Genomic DNA, 17,075 nt, shown 5'->3' on the forward strand with positions numbered 1-17,075 from the left:
GGCCCTGCTTCCCGGCCGGGGCGGGGCCCGGCGGCCCGGGGCGGCGATGGCGGAGGCGGAGCGGCCGCCGCTTCTGCCGCCGCTGGCGGAAAGTTCCCGGGACGGGGCCGGCGCGGAGCTGCCCCCCGCCATGGAGCGGCGGGACGAGCCCGGGGAGGAGGCGGCGGCGGTGGCGGCGGCAGAGGAGGAGGAGGACGAGGCGTCCCCCGCCTCGCCGCCCTTCTTCCTCCTCTACCCCGGCCATGGAGGAGGCGCCGCCGCGCCGCCCGGCGTGTGGAGACCCCCGGCGGCCCGCGGCGGGGCCGCCCTGCCCGTGCTGGTGCTGAGCTACCCGGGGCCGGACGGAAGCGGCGGCGCCGGCGGCCGTGAGTAGCCGAGGGGCTCCTCCCCGGGGTGCGGCGGGGCCGGGGCGGCGGGAGGTGTCATGGCAGGGCTGAGGGCCGCCGTCCGCCGGGCTCCCCCCGCCTGAGGGAGGGAGCGGCTCTGGGCAGGCAGGAGCCGTCAGCGTGGGCTCCTGGAAATGGGGCGTTTCCCCCAAAACTCGCCCCCCTGAGCCGGCGGGAGGGGGGTGTCGTGGTGGCTCCCCCGAGGGCAGGGGCAGCGAGCGGCAGCCTGTGCGCGCCTTTGTGAGCTCCGCGCAGCCAGCGCTACGGAGGCGCCTCTCCTTGCGGGACCCTTTGGGAAGAGTTGGTGTTCCCGTTGGAATCGGCCAAGCTGTCTTTGGCTTGGGATGAAGCTCGGGCTTCCTCCTTCTGCCGGCGCAGAGAACAGACCCAAGGCCAGGTCACGGCGTGCTGGCCGCTCCGCGAGGTTCAGGTGCACGGCCGGCTGCGCTCTTGCGTGGGGCGTGTTGGGTGAGAAGTAGTTTTCTGCTTCGTAACGCTGTTTACAACACCCTCGTGGTGTATTTGGGTAAGCTGGAGTACTGAGAAGCAGTTGCGAGTGCGTTAAGGACAAATAAAAACCCCATGGGTGGGTGCAGATAGAAGAGATCTTTCCTTTTCCATCCATCCATCTTGAAAATAGCCGCTAGCTTCGTCTTCTGGGCTTGGGCAACTGAGCTGTTTGCTTTGTCGTCTCGTGCCTGAGTCCCAGGTGAGCGTTCGCTCACACGTTAGCTGACTATTTTGAGGTGGGTATCTTTTCTTTTTTTTTTTTTTTTGTCTGTCTTGAAGCTAATGTACTTTATTTAAGCCATTACTCAGCAGAGCCGTAAGCAGTGCGGGAAGAAGTCAATTTCTGTAATGCCCAGAGCAGATGAAATGACCTAACTTTGTTTTGAGCCCTATGAAGGGCTGTCTCTGACTGCCAATTTCTGTCTGCAGTCCAGAACTGCCTCCCTGATAAATTGTCATTTAAACTGGGAGCTTCCTGTCAAAACATTAATTTTTACGTTGGTTTTTTTTTTTCCCTCTAATCAGGAAGTCTTCGCCCATTTTAGTCCTGTGATGTGCGTGCAAGGGACTGAGCTATCTCCGATAGAAAAGAAGCCTTTAAGAAACATACTTAATCTTAGCCAACGTGCTTTTGCAGTTCTCATTTGCATTTCAAGTTCAAGCTTTGTTGTAAGAAGGTTTCTGTGTAGATGTGGGGAAACTGAGGCGTTGAGGTGGGCATGTCTGTTCACAAGGAGGGTAGTGTAAAAACCCCTGGTTGAGCAGCGCTTTATCCTTTACTCTGCGGTGACTATTCAGGTGAGCTTTGTGAAAAAGCCTTATAAAATGTTTATTGAAGTGCCCTTGTTCTTTTCAGCCTCGGAACTAATAGCTGCCTGTGCAATACCGTATGTCAAAGCCCACTCGGTAACTGAGTGACAACTGCAGTGACAGCAGCGTCCGAAGGGAAGAGGGATCATCATCTGTTTGCATGGTGTCTTGGACTCTTTCTCCTGGGGCAAGCTCTTATCTGTAAATCACTTTTTTCATTGCCTTTGGCTCGTTTGGGTTTGTGTCTTGGGGGTCTTTCTCGGGTTCTCCTATCTGAAAAAGCGGCTCTCACTTGTTCACCGTTGAGCAGTGGGTTCTGCTGCGGAGTTTTCCTCGTTCTCCGGCTGCGTCGGGATTGTTGAAGCAGCGGGCAGACCTTCACTCTGGCGCAGAAGGGATGTTGTGTGTTTAACCGCTGAACTTAACCCTGGCTACCGGGGGAGTAGGTGGCCTTGCAGGTGTCATTACTTTTTGCGTCTCCTCTAGGTGGCCGTTACTCTGTGCAGCGTTGGATTGCGGCGGCGTTAATCAGGGTCCGGGCTGTAAAGGTTGTCGTGTCTGTGTTGAGACTCCTCGGTGGCCCGTGGAGCCCCGTTTCACAGGTTCTTCTCAAGTATCACGAATTCAGGTTGCTGTAACCTGTAACAGCTCAGCATCGGCTGTTCCTGATCTGCTTCTCCTTGTTCTGCAACTTCCCGTGATTCTTCAGTGCTGGTGTTAATTTTGGAGTTAAGGTAAACTGAGGAGTGTGAAGAAGGCTATTTTTGCATCTCATGTGCGTATTAAAAATAAAAAATACATACTCTATATACTCTATGAATACTAATTCCTCTCTACATAGCTGTAAAGTGAAAGCGTCAATCTAAGTGAAGGGTGTTTCCTGCTGGATCACGAGTTCCTCCCTGAAGGCTGTCCTTTCCATGAGTAGTAATGAAAATAATTACTGTGTATCGACAGCTGTTATAGTAGAGGTAGCGACCAATATACCACAAAGTCGATATTTCGGAATCTTTTGGAGGTTTATTTGAAGTGCTGGGGATCTGAAGCCCAGCGGCAAATATATGTGACGAATATGTCATAACAAAGAATGAAATCATAAGATTGCGTCTGTCCTACAACTTTATTTTCTCTACAGAATTTCCTGTCAGAAAGACATTTTTATTTTTTTTCCCCTCTAATCTTTCTCCCTCTTATCCAAGCTTTCTTATTTATGAGGTAAGAGAGCTGAGATGATTCCAAACGTCAGGTGAAGGCGAGAGCTGCTAAGGGAAAGAGACTGCAAAAAGCTTTTCATGCCGGCAGCCCCTGCTTTTTTGATACAGAAGATTCCAGGCAGACAGAAGGAACAAGAAGATCTATTTAAACATGCTGAGCTGCAGTAAATCCTTAGAATACTTCTTAAATACAGTAAAAGCACCTTGATTATGCTATCTTTAAAAAAAAACAACAAAAAAAATAAAACCACCCAAACAAAGCAAAACAAAAAAACCCCACTTCTTCCTGATAAGACTAAGGCAAATCAGAGGTTGCCCACAAACCGTTCCTTGCTTCTATTGAAAGCCCACCAGATATCACGATACTTCCAGTAGACTTTTCCCTCCCCTTTTTGAATTGTACCCTCAATTATGGGAGTTACTTAAATCCTTAACTTGTGTTTCACAGTAGCTAGACAAAACCCACTTGGTCAGTTACTCCAGGAATTAAGAAATTGTGCCACTGGTTTTTGGGTTGCTAAACTTTCTTTTGCCCACTCCTGTCTTTAGCATGCGGGGTTCAAGGTGCCACTGGTATTTGAGGTAATGTCCGTATCTGTGCTGGCGGAAGAGTCGGAAACAGACTTTGTGATGTAGATGCTTTATTACTGATTTTATCTTTGTAGATGACATTCCAGGCGAAGAGATTGCCTGGAGAGGGGCCACTGGAGGAGCGTGAGCGTGTGCTTTGGGCAACAGCAGCTCCGTCGGCTCTAGAACCGGGCGCAGCCCTGATGCTGCTGTTGTGGTCATCACAGCTGGTACAGAGTGGGTAGCTGGGCATCGTAGTTGATGCAGAGTTGGAGCTGAAGTGAAAGAAAGGGCATGGGAGCAAAAGGCATGTTCACAGGTTCGTTGGTAGGGGGTTTTCTTGTGTCGAGCAAGAGCATGGGCAGAAAATAGGACGATGAGAATCGTTTCGCTTGGAAACGTGGGAGCCGCCTCACTGGGCCAGACTGTCAGGCTGCCCGACCTCGCAGAGCAACCACAGACAGGCTACGGGCTTCGGGAAAACCTGCCGGAACCCACTCATGGTTCGTGCTTGTCTTAGACTGAGATATAAAGGCTTGTGGTTCGTCAGAATTCTTATCCTGTTCGCATGGAGTTACCTCTGGCATTGCAGTCTCTCTCAGACGCGCCGAACAGCTATTTTAGAGCTCATCGGAGCTGTTTCCATCCGATGGTTTCCTTCGGCAGTGGTTCCCGTTTGTATAACATCGGTGGCTTTTTTTTATGATTCTGTGGTCTCCTGCGATTTTAAATAACCAGAAGCAGCGCGGTCATCTGGAGCAATCATCTCATCTGCCAGCTTTGCCATTTTGCTGTATGGCTGCTTTGCAATCCCTACACAGTGAGCGGGGAAAGCTTTCTCCTAATGACTGAAACGCGGCTTGCTCGCAGGCCGGGCTTGCTGGCACCGCAAGGAAAACTCCACCCAAAGGTGCCCCGTGGTGTCCAAAAGGATTTTCAGAATTTGCTTGGGTTTTATTGCTTAGGTTATTCCAATTTATTCACCTCTTAGAACTAAAAATGCTTTCCAGTACAGCTGAGTGTTCAAACACAAGTGGCTGATGCAGTGCTTTCCTTTCAGACGGTTAATTCTTACCTTTCCAACACAGTCGATTTCTGATTCTTTTATCTTGAAAACACTTTTGCAAAAAACTGCCCTGTTCCGTAATGTAGCCAAAGCCTCTATCCACCTTTGCCAAAGCTTGGCTAATAGGAGGGTTTTGTCAGACCAGTCGAGGCTGTCGGACTCGTTTGAGATCGAGAAGGTGATTCTGTGTTAACAACCTCCTCGTCATTTATTCCTCCGCTTGGTTTTCCTTTTGTCCTTTGACTACTCATTGAACCCTGGTGGAGCTTTATCACTTGGCCTCGAGTTGCACGGTAGTTTTATCAAAGGCTGTATGAAAATACAAATACTTGATACCTTTCCTTTGTTTCTGCATGAGGTGCTGTGTTGCTTTCTAAGTTTGGGGCACAGGATGGGGGTAGGGGAAGGTTTGTCTCGCGTTTTCCTGGTGCTGATAAAAGGCTCGCGGGTCGGTAAGTCATAGAGTAGTCCTTGATCAGGGGGCTTGTGTTCCTTTTCTGAGTAAAATTCTCATTTCCCCATAGTACTGTAGCTGACATACAGACATTATCTGCCTTTCTTATGGTTTTGCTGCTTGCCTTCGCTTACGCTGAAGGCAAGCTGTCTATTCTTACACTGTAGGTGTAATTTCGGCCATGTACTGGGTGGCACCTGGCGATCACAGTCTCCTCTGGACAGCCGAACAGTTCTTAGGGCTTCAAATACCCGTATCAAAACTCTGCAAGAGAAAACGAATCAGATCGAAAAATAAATGCTGAACTTGTCATTGTTGTTTATAAAAAAAAAAAAATCAAATGCAACTCATGGGAGTTTCTAAGCATATGCATACTGCCGATAACTTTTATTTCTTAGAGGAGTAGAAGGTAGGGTTTTACAGAGGTCAAGTAGTTCTGTTTCACTTAAGGTGGCAGTTGGTCAAAATTTGTATATTGTGTCCAAAGCTTTGTTTTGGGTAAAACATACTAATAAACTGAAATGAATCAAAGCTGAAAACCATTTTTCAAGTATTTAAAATATCCCTATGGCGTGTTTGCAGCAGGAGCGCTGCATAAAGGAGCATGAAAATATAACTGAGCCGGAAGGGGCAGACTGGCTTCTTCCATTTCTTCGTGTTAAGAAGCAGCAAATGGCACAGGAGGAAAACGGCTGAAGTTGAACAGTTACTTAACTCTTTAACAAGCCTCCGCTGTGATCCCGGTATGTGGGTCACTCGCCGGTGCTGAATTTGGTTGCAGACCCCTGTTGTGAAATGGGAGCCACAGGGTTACACCTAATCCTGTTTGTAGTTCTAATCACTTCAAAACAAAGAAATTAAACTGTCCGATAATTAGTTATGTTGGATAATAGCTTGCACAACAGCTTATGGTACTTTGTTGGTTCTAAAGGGTTTGTTTTGATTATTTGCTGTTTGTGTAGACCCTTTCAAAAGGTCAGGAGGAGCGAAGCGAAGGGCTGTTCTCCTGGAGCTGTTGGCATATGCCAACTTCCGCTGGTTTTGAGCGGTGCAATGTGAACGCTAAAAGTAGAGGTTGCCGTTGATGAAGGGATGCATAAATATAATACGAGTTAAAATGCGGTCAGCACGGTTTATAAACGCCATTCTCGCTTAGGGAGAAGGAACAATGGTAACTGTCGTTTGTGAAATAATTCTTCTTTGCATCGCTGTAATAATACGCTGCGTGGCTCTTTGTTTGTTTTACTCTACTGGGGGGGAAAGAGTTGCTGAGTCAAAACGTTTGGCACCAAGCAGGAAGCTTTCACCGAAAGCAACCGCTTCCTCTTGCCTGTCAGAAATAACAGCTCTTAACCCTTTTTTCCAGTTTTATGAGGTTTTTATATGCTGGGTGCTTTTTTTCAAAAAGCTGTATGTGGTGGCATGCTGAACTCTGTATCGAATGATCAGTTGTTGCGTTTCCCATGGCGAGGAAATAGACAGGCATCCTTTAGAGTGTTTCTTTAGGGAAGAAAAAGTGCGGAGAATAATTAAGGTGCCGTGCATAAATCGTTTGTATGTTCCTATCAACACGCTTTGTTGGTGAACAGTCAGCCTTCTCTGAATTTACGCGGCGGGGGGACGACGACACGGGGACTAGGCGTCCAGTTCGGATGGATGCTACGCGTCTGCTGTCCATAAATATACTGGAGCCACGCAGGAATCAAGTAAGATAAACTAATTAGTTGTTGCCTCGTCTCGTAGTTGAAGTAGGTGGTGGTACAGTGTCCTGTGTCTCTTGACCAGGGACCTCTTGTCCCCCGGAGGTGGGACTGCGCGGACTGGGGATGCGGAGGGGATTGAGATGGCTGGGAAGGGACAGGGCGGCGCAGTGCTGTCCTCTCATTTTTGAGAGGTTGAAAGCCTGTTTCTCTGCCCGCTGAGAGGTAATGCTTCTCTATCAGCCTCACCTGGGCAGCACCACTTTTCAGATGAGGCTTTCAAAGTGTGAGATGGAGTCAGGTAGCTGTAGGTGTCTGTGGGGTTCTCCCTCATTTTTCTTCCGTGTGCACGTGCCGTCCTAAAAAAGCTTAATCCTCGCTCGCTGAAGTGCTTAGAGCCTGGTCTTTTTTTTCCTCATGGTTTCCCTGAGAGGATAAATCCATCCTGTCGTTTTTTGGTGTGTTAAAAAAAATCATAGCTCAAAGGTAACCTTTGAGAAGGTTGCACAGCGACTCGAACGTAAACCGCGACTTGTGCAAACAAAGATAGTTATTTAATTCATGTCGTGACATCCAGGCACGTGAAAGGCATACAGATGTGTCTTTGTATTCCTGGCCGCTCTGTAGCGCGGGGGCGACGGAGGAGGCGTCCGCGCGGTGCGTGGTGGCTGCTCACAAATTGCCGGGCAGAGCCCGCTGAGGAGGTGCCGCAGCTGATGAGCGCCTAATTGCTGTCCCTGCATCAGCAGCCTCTGGGAAGCAGCATCCTGGGAATTGCTCGCCCGGCGCTCGGAGCAGCCGGTCACATGAGCCTGAATTTTCGGTTCAGTTCATTAGTCAGCCATTTTGGTCGACACCCTGCTCACTGCGCACAACCAATCCTATCGGCACTCGCCGCCCTCCCTTCTCCGGGAAGAAAGGGACCAGCAGTTTGATTTCAGCAAGCCTGGACATCTCTCTCTACGCTCTGCCTTTTGTTTTTGCTTGGGTAATCATCAGAGGAAGCCATTCTTTTTCCTTCTTTTGATATTTTTTTCTTTTTATATTTTTTTTTACTTTTTTTTTTTTCCTTGCCTCCTGTCTTTGATGCAGAAGCCAGGTTTTCTGTGGTGGCATAGGATCGATAGCCTCTAGCATAGCTGAAGACGACGGCAGTTGGTGGAAAGGAGGGGGGAAGAGACGAGCGTGAAGGAGCAGCGCTTTTACCTTGCTTTATACATGAAAAGGCCAGAGCAGGCTGTGCGATCCTGAGCATATCTGCCCTTTAATAGCAAGGTATTGCTTATTTTCTTCTTCAGAAAGCTTTTCTTTTTAGTTCTTATTTTTTTCCCCCCCGTTGTTGTTGTACCAGCTGAGTCATCATGTCTGCTCTGACGCCTCAAAGCGACATGCCAACCCCCACCACAGACAAGATCACTCAGGCTGCCATGGAGACCATCTATCTTTGCAAATTCCGAGTGTCGATGGATGGAGAATGGCTCTGCTTGCGCGAGCTGGACGACATCTCCCTGACACCCGACCCAGAGCCTACCCACGAAGGTACGGTCCGCTTCCCTGCCTCGGCATCCCCGCGGCCCTCGCATTGTTCCCACCGCTGCACGAGTCGGGAGGGGGTGTCTGTGGGACGAGATGCCCTTCCTGGAGAACCTGGACACCGTTTGACGTGTTAGAAGGCCGAACCGGTGCTTCAGATTGCCCTTAGAATTTGCGGCGTCCTTTGTAATCCACCCCTTTGAGACAGATTTGTACTTGATAGTTATTTTCTAAGATGTATCTGGAAGGATCAGGTTTGTATGCTTCAGGAAGGAAGGTACCACGACGTGTGCTCAGCGATAGATTTAATCATAATTTTACTCTTCAAACGGGGCTTATAGCTCCATTAGTCAGCTGTCAGCTTTTACAAATGGAGCGTGCTGGTAAAACACAGTTTTGTCTGCGTCTGCCTACAGTCAGTGGGTAGTTTTTGGAAAGCCCCAGGCGGTGAGGCAGTTATGCCTATTGTCAGGGGCTCGCACCATCACAAGTCTTGCAGCTCGCTTCTGTAGAGCCTGCTGTTGTTTATAATGGCTGGGAAGCCTGGAAAGTGGAAAGGGTCTTGCTTTCTTCTCGAAAAAGGTTTTGTGAGCTGGGTTGTTGGTGAAAACAGTTTAATAGCAGGTCACATAAAATGAGGATTGAAAGCTTTGTGAGTACTAAAAAACACAAGAGGACATCTGCACATTGCTCTACCAATAAAAAAGCGGGGAAGGAGGAGACATGATGAATTTCTGCAGGAATTTTGCACAGTAGCCAGTGCTCCTGTGGTCGCCAGCGTTGCCAGGTTTCGAGTGCCCCTTGCTGCGTGCCGAGCATTTTTCAGTCTTACAGTGAGAGGGATCCATCTTTTCCTGCCTGACCCTTTTCCAGTAACTACTGAAGTGCGATTGCACCAAGTAGTCTCGCTTGACCCGTTTGATGCTGGCTTGTCAAGTCAGTAACGTTCTGCTGGACGAGGCAACTGAAATGGTGGTGAGGATTTGAGCTTTAAAATTAATTCCCAGGTGATAATTTAATTTCCATTTGACAGCTGCTTTCGGTGGCAGCAGCCCTTGGGTTTGGATTTGCTTGCCAAATACTTAGTCACCCAGTGGGATACTAGACGGAGGATTCCAAAGCAGAGAGCACCGCTCCCTCTGGAGCACGTCCCGGGGTTTCGGAGAGGTGCTGCAGGCTCAGCAACGCAGAACCAGAGTAGCGAGTACAGGGTGAGCCGAGGGTGCAGCAATTCAACCCTCTCCCAGTTCCCGTGGGCTTGGCTGTGGCACAGGCCTGTTCAGACCTTGCTCCATCTTCCTTGTATGTTTTTGGACTCTTCGGTGCTTTGGGTTTTTTAACGGCACGTTCTAGTGTAGGTGGGCTTGATTTTTATAGATTCTCTCATAAATAGTAACGTCTCTTTTGACTTGTCATTTTGACTAGTCAGTAAATGACCTTCCAAGCAGTCTAGGGCTCTTCTCGTAGTATAGCCCGGACAACCTTTCAGTCACACTGCGAGTCAGTTCTTTACATCCTTGCTTAGATCGCACTCTTGCCTGCCTTCGTAAACAATTCAAACACGAATACCAGACTAACCCTTCCCCCAAACCAGAAAAATAATTGTTTTTAAAGCTGTGATTACAGTCACTCTCTTGCAAGTACCAGAAAGGATTAGAAACTAGTGTTTACTCATTTCATTGCTGTATTAATTAATTCATATGTCAAAAATGGATAAAAACAGAGAACTGTATCACAATGACCTTTATGCAGATGTTTATACATTCATAAATTAAGGCTGCTTGTTGGGAGGCAGAAAGACTGGTTGTTTTGGGGAAGGCGGGGCGGGGGGGGTTGGACCCGAGTCGTATTTTCAGCAGAGATGTAAGGTCAGGAAGGAGCGTTGATAATGGAAAAGCTGACACAGCTTTATCCCTGGTGTTGGAGCTGCTGCTGCCGCATCAGCACTGCTGCTTTGCCTCCGGGTATGCGCGGGTTGAGGGCACGGGATGACGGGGCTTCCGGGCACCAAAGGCTCTCCCGAGAGGAAAAGCAGGAGACCCCAGGAGCTGAGGCTGGCGGTTCTTATAATTTCTCCATAAAACTCATGTAGAAAAGTAGGGATTATGAAGAACGAGGGTTAAAAAAAAAAAAAAAGGCTCTAGAGCTCTGCCAAAGGCCTAACAAAAGGTTGCTTTGTTTTCCTTATAAATCAAGACATGTGAAAAATAATATATTGCTGTAGCAAATCCACCAGCTTGCTGAAATAAGGATTTGAAGATTCCGGTTGCTGTCCCTGGGCCCTTGCTGCTTCTGGAGAGATTTTTGCCTCTGGCCTCTCTTCACCGTGTGGTCTGCTATGGCCCCCAGCAGCCATCCTGCCTTCTTCCTCCTCCTCTTCCTCCCTGCGCACCCGTCGTGCTGAGGATGAACAGAAGCCGCTCCTGGCCTCGCATCGTAGGTGTCTGCACCCATCCTTGCGTCCCGGAACTGCCAGCCCACGGTGTCGCGGCAAGAAGAGGAAGAGAGCGGTTCTGGGTAGTGAGGAAGTAAGGAGAGAAGACAGAGGGTCTAGAACAGCAGGCAGGATGGGGAAGGTTTAAAATACAGTAGGAAAATAAGATGTTAGTCTCAAGAATTTTGACCGCTCTACGCTTCTGCCCTTGTGTAACATGCTGCAGCGACTCGGTTGTTAAATTGTAGGGGAAACTGGTGATCCCTCGCTTCTCCTCTTCTTTTCCCACACTTTTTCATCTGACTTGTCTTACAGGCCTTACACCTTTGAGATTTGCTTCACACAAGTGGCTATGGCTAAGTTTCTGCTTTGCTGTTTTTAAAGATGCTTTTTTTTTTTTCTTGTAGATGTACCAAAGGTAGGGCAAAAAAAGTAAAATCTCTGAAAACACCGAATTGCACTAAACAAGAAGCTGCAGTACTTTTTTGTTTTTCTTTCCAATGGGAGTAGTTTGTTAAGAGTGGTTAGTTTTATTATTTCACTTGTTCGTTGATTTTTTTTTTTATTTCTTTTTTACAGCAGATTACTTAGGACTGACAGTTTAAACATACAGGAGGAGGCAAAATAAGTGATTCTTATCTGCTCTGGTTTGATAAGCCTCACCAGAACACGGCGCTTTAATTCCAGTGAGACAGAGCCGTCAGAAGAAGAGTTTTAATGGTGCCGGATCTTAGAATTGGGGTGTTAGGGGGAGCCAGAGGCAGATTGCTGTGCTTCCTGATTGCGTTCCGAGGGCTCCCAAGCAGAGAGGCAGAAACTGCAGCTGCTGCTTATTATTTCCGAGGCCAGACCTGCTGTCAGCCCTCTCCTCCGGAGTCAGTTTGCTGTAGCTTTCTCGGGAATAATCCCACTTGGGGCCAATTTTGTCATAGGGGCTGGAGGGATAGGGAGGGGGCTAGTAATGAAAGGGCATAGCGATAATCACAGCCTTACCCGTGGGTGTTTAAAAACAATAGGCATCCTCCCGTGCGGGTGATGTTTGCTAGTAACACCAAGCCAAATTCTTGTTACTTCTTCAGCCAAAGGCAATATACTTTGGGAAGCGGATTCTGACCTGAGGTGAAACAGTGTAACTTTGGAGTAATTCCGTTCCTGCCACAGAGTTGGAGGTTCTGAGTGTAACTCGGAGCAAAACGTAAATTTAATTCCATTTGCGAGTAGCACGTAGCAGGAGGGTAGATGCATTAGTAGACTTACTGAGTTTCTTGCAACTGCCCGTGTTCCGTAGAGCGTGTAACGTGGATGCTCAATTTAACAATAGAAGCAATTAATTTTCAACTGTTTGGGACAATTCTGTGTGTATGGAAATAAGATGATCTTGCTATATACTGTAAATCTGCTTGGCTTAGAAAAATCAGATTATTTTTTTAAAACAAACAGTGGTTCTTACTTAGGTCATCAGAACTTTACTGTGCTACGCAGGCGTCGCAACACGCAATGTGACACTAGTGGCTATTAAGCTGTCCTTCCTTAGTAAGATCTATAATGATCACCGAGGCATCTTTAGGGACTGAGGTGTGAAAAACATCTTGATTGTATTTGTCTTGCACATCCAAGAGTGCCTGTCTGTAAGGGATTGAACACCGATCTCAACCTTTGGGGGAAGTTAAGAAATGCAAAACGGCCTTGCAGGGTTTCACTGGTTGTTAAATTTCTCCTTGGAATAAGCCGGAGGAGCTTCACGTTAGAGCAGTGGAAATTTCAATCCTCATGGGATCAGCTTGTAATTGAGAACAGGAGTACACGAGATAACTGTGTGATCTGAATTTACTTGCAACTGTCAAGAATTACAGTAAAAAAAAAAAAAATCCTGTTCCGTTTGCACTAAAATAGGGAATTGGGTGGTATGTTTATAGCATGCAAAGAGGAAATGAACTTTTCCATAATATAATTTTTGGTAGCGAAGATCAGATATTTTTTTTCCTTCTTTTTTGGCCAGTAATTTAAAAGATTTGGTTTCAGACACGTGCTTGGGGAAAGTGCCCTCAGTAGAAGTTGTAGAGCTCTTCTGAAAAAGCAAATGCTCTTCTCAATGCTCAAACACCTCTTGCCCATTGATCTCTCGCAGTGTTTGGTGAATCATCCTTCAGATTCTGCCTGTTCTCTCTGCTTTCTGGTCAAGTATTTTGCCATGTTTCTCTGCACACTTAAAAACACTGTAAGGAAGCAGCATAACCTTGTAAGTTAGATTTTTGGCTTGCAAATTGGCAGCCGCCTTGGCATTTAAGTTAGCGTGGAGGGGGTGAGAATCTCCTTGGTTTTGGTGGGGGAGCTGTGTGACACGAGGGCTCATTTGCTGTACCGGGCTGTGCTACTGGGGGAACTGCGGTCCTAATGAAGTCGTATTGGCCCGCAGGGAGTGAAGCGCACCTAGCAAGAAACACTGGTAATTCTTCTGTTTGTATTTTCTCTAGTAGCGTGGAATAGGAAAAGTGAACTGTTGGGAGAGGTGAAATTACTCTGTGGTTTGTTCCTCTCCCATTACAAAGCCAAACTGCTGGTGACGTTGTGCTGAGAGCAGCAGGGACCTTCCACGTGTTGACAGAAGCCCCATGAGATGACTGTCTTGTTAGAATAAACCTCTTAAAATACGCGTTGTGTCAGAAACCCCTAAACAGGTCAAAAGTTTGAAGGAGCTGGAGATCAGGTGTACTGGAACAAATGTGGAGTCAATAATATGCAAGATAAATGAATTACAGTGTGTTAATGGCCATAAATCTTTTGAAAAGCACTTAGGTGATGTCATCCAGACAGCACCTACTGAAAAGTACGATGATAAAGACGGTCATCTCCCCAGGGACGAGGAGGTGTCCTCCTTACTGTATTTACACTGAATCCCAAACGAGCCGGGAAGAAAAGGACATGACAGAGAGAAGGAGGACACTTGACCCTGAACCGAAGGGGAGGGCAGATCAAGGTCTTAAAAGCTCCTCAGGACAATTAGGACGATGTCCTTAGGAGAGGGAGCGAGCGCCCTGTAAGGAAGGCTGACCCATGTCAGGGCTGCTCTTTTAAGTTTTGAACTTTTGTAAATATTTTCCGTGCTGTAATTAAGAAATTGCCATCAAGAATTGTTCTCTTTGCTTTTTTTTAAGCTTCTTCAGTCTAAATGAAGTCAGAGCTGGGAAATCCGGGGCAGGTTTGTTTCCCTCAGAGATGATAAGTGAAAAGTGCTGCAGAGAAACGGCTGAAGTGTCAACCGAGATGGGAAGTGAAAGATTGGGGTGGAAGGGGAAGAAGAGTAGGTTTGGGTTTTTGGGTTTTTTTTTCCTTTGTGCAAATTATAAAGTGCCAAAATACAATGAGGAATTTCCCATAGCAGTCACACAAGTATTATTTCCCTCTGGAAAATACTTTAATTCCATGTAATTGCACACAGCTGCAACATACAGAAATACCTGACGGTAATCATGTGGAGACAGGAATGGAAGTTAGGCTGGGATTGCACCATTAATGTATGTGGTGTACATTTGTTCTTTAATTGTCCCATATGCATAACGAAGAGTGCCCTTGCAATTCCCGAGTCCCCTGTATATTTTTGTTTTTCCTTCCTTTTTTCTCTCCTCTTGGTTTGCTGCAGATCCGTGACTTCGCTATTGCGGGTAGCGCGGTGCAAGCCTTAACTTCTGTCAAAATGTCCGTGGCGCAGGAAAAATGGACGCGTCGGTCTGTGACCCCGATGCTGCCAAGTGAGGAGTTAGCATGTGTTAACACGAGAGTGATGACAGGAACAGTTTTACCCTAAAAATATTGCAGTTTATAATAAAAACATGAGCCGCTGGTGCTGGAGCGTGGGGTAAAGCAGTTTGGGGCGGCTGGATGCTGGAGGGAGAGGCATTAGCAGAGAGAACAAAGGAGGTGGTGCGGGATAGCAGCGCGAGGGTTGAATTTCTCTGCATGGTGTGGTCAGAGGAAATAGATAAAACTGTTTTCTGCAGGGAGCGGATGGTGCCAAGGTCGGTAGCGTCAGCAAAGTGCGGCTGTAGGAGGGGGGAGATCGGGGGCTCCCGAGGCAGACTGAGGGATTTTTATGTAGTGGGTTTTAAAAACTATTTTTTCTTTTTTTTTTTTTTTTCCTAAAGCAACTTCGTAAGTTCTGAATGGCTTGTTGCCAGCAGTCTAGGCTGCAGGCTGGCTGGTCGCTTCCTCGATTTTTCGGATCGCAAGGTGTTTGAACGCTATGCTGAAACTCTTCACGGGTCCCCTTTCTTAGTTCATGCTTCATGATCCACCTGTTTTGCAAACCTAATCTGAAAAAAACCGTTACATACCTCCAATGATATTAACAGCATCTACTTAATTTTCTTTCTTGACCACTTCAGTTATTTCTTATTAAATGTATTATCGCCCCTAAGGCAAGAAAAATCATAGAATCATAGGGACCTTTAAAGGTCATCTAGTCCAACCCCCCTGCAGTTAAGCAGGGACATCTTTACCTAGATCGGATTCTCATCAGAAAAATGAGATAATGCAATTTAAATAAATATAATAATGTGACTGCAGGTTTCCGTTTCATGATAAAAGTAGTATTTGTTAGAACAATGAAGGAGAATGTGCTAGCCTTAAAGAAAAAAAAAAATGATGTGAATGCGGTTTCTCGTGGAGATGCAGTATTTCTCAGTAAGCTCTTCCAACTTGCCCTTGTCTTTTGGGATGCTTTGGCCCAAAAAAGAACAAGTGGCTAAAGCAGCGGACTGAAAGTGAAAAATAGACAAATAATCCTTTAATTGACCTTCTGAAGAGCACATTTCTTCCCTTGGCACATCCCCTTCTAGAACTCGGGTAGTGTTTTTCTGTTCAGGGCATAATGAGGCATCACTGTCAGGGAAACGATCGGTTATGGCTACACGTGGTGGCTGTAGAATTTCATTTACTGAGACATGAAAGCGCCTCGGGGCGAATGTGCGAAGAGCTGCCGTAATTCCGGGCACTGGGACGCAGGCGTAGAGGAGTGGTCTTGTCTCCCCTTTCTGGAGGGAAAAGAAAGAGTTCCTGGAGCCCTTTAAATATTAGGGCTTAGAGAAAAGCACCATGTTGAGTAAAAAAAGGGGGGATTGGGAGAAAGCCACCCTTGTTGCTTGGCTTTTTTTGTTTGCGGTTTGGTTTGATTCGCTTTACTTGATCATCATTCCCATTCCTGCCTTTGTTTTTCAGTCCTGACTAACTCCTCAGCAATTTGCTGGGTCTTATTTTATATGTGTCGAGATTTTTTTTTTTTTTTTTTTTTTTTTTTTTTTACCTCAAAACTTTTTTCACTTAGGGCAAATGACCAGGCAGGGGCAGAGGGGATTTAACACCAGTGCCTTGCCTGGATGCAGTCTGGTTGTCTGGTGTTTTAGTGTTTCTGTTGAGTGCTGTTGTGGGCAAGCTTAAAAAATAACCCCTTTCCTTATCAGTAAACAGAACATGGGGACCCGGGCCTTGGGTTTGTTTGTTTATAACTCTTCAACAGAGTTAATGTTTTCTGCAAGTGTCTGTACAAAAGCTGACAGATCTGCGCCAAGCCTTCCATGGCAGCCCAAGCGGCACAACTGACATGGCACCGCTGCTGAGGACTTTCTGCGTCAGGCTCAGTTCTCGCTTCCCAAAATCGGGGCCGGGTTGGTTTTTTGGGGGGTTATTTTACTGATTTGTCAGACGCTTCTTACGCGTTTGCTAAAAACTTCTGTGATTAAAAAAAACCCACCACCCAAAAAACCCACTTCAAAATCCCCAAACAACCGGATCCTGACCTCTTTAGTCTGTCTTTGGAGCAACTTCATTCTCATATTGTGCTTGGAAAATATACAGAGAGTGTCTGGATTCATTGCTTTGTTTTTCACATGTGGAAAAAATGCCACTGCTATACAAGAAGCCCGGAGCGTTCCATCCTCCTGGTAGCTCTCGCACAGTATTTACTAATAAAAGTAATAAAAACTGGGGGCCTGGGAAGCCGTGTGGGTTGGGGAGCTTGCGGTTCTTCTGCTAGGCTTACTGCGGGTTGTGGCAGCATACTCGTAGGGGGTATCCTGGTGTGGGCTGAGATGCTGCGTTTGAGGTGGTAATGTCCATTAAACTTTATTTCTGAATGAATTCATTCTGTGTTGGCGGTTTGAGGGGAACATACAGGGTTTTGGGCAGGTCCGGACTATGGGGGACTTCTCAGCATTTATTAAAGGGCACATACTAGGTGCTTGTGTAGGTTTATTTAAAAAAAAATCACAGAGGTATTTCGGCTGTACAGTTGTGAACTTTTGCTGCTTTGTGCTCATGAGACACCTCTTCAGAACCCCGTACCACGAATCGGGTGCTGTTTCTATCCCTCTCCTGCCCATAGAGTGAGAAGCCACAATCTTTGA

The 17,075-nt window shown here is 47.0% G+C and overlaps 1 protein-coding gene across 10 annotated transcripts in view; it reads left to right on the forward strand.

The window, feature by feature from the left end:
• The window catches only part of RUFY3 (RUN and FYVE domain containing 3), a 52,554-nt gene that overhangs the window by 307 nt on the left and 35,172 nt on the right, over positions 1–17,075 (forward strand). For 3 of the 10 annotated variants that reach the window (XR_010071347.1, XR_010071346.1, XM_063336786.1), the window contains exon 1: positions 17–365. The exons of 1 other annotated variant lie outside the window; for it this stretch is intronic. Coding sequence is in view for 7 of the 9 variants with exons in the window: in XM_063336786.1 (XP_063192856.1) it covers positions 47–365 (319 nt within the window). In the remaining 2 variants the exon portion in view is untranslated. Of the gene's footprint in view, positions 1–15; positions 366–7,332; positions 8,250–17,075 lie in introns of those variants that run through there. 6 more of the 10 variants (XM_063336787.1, XM_063336785.1, XM_063336793.1 and 3 more) reach the window with 6 other exon arrangements.

This window comes from Chroicocephalus ridibundus, chromosome 5 (genome assembly GCF_963924245.1).
Source record: "Chroicocephalus ridibundus chromosome 5, bChrRid1.1, whole genome shotgun sequence".
Classification (NCBI taxonomy): Eukaryota; Metazoa; Chordata; class Aves; order Charadriiformes; family Laridae; genus Chroicocephalus; species Chroicocephalus ridibundus.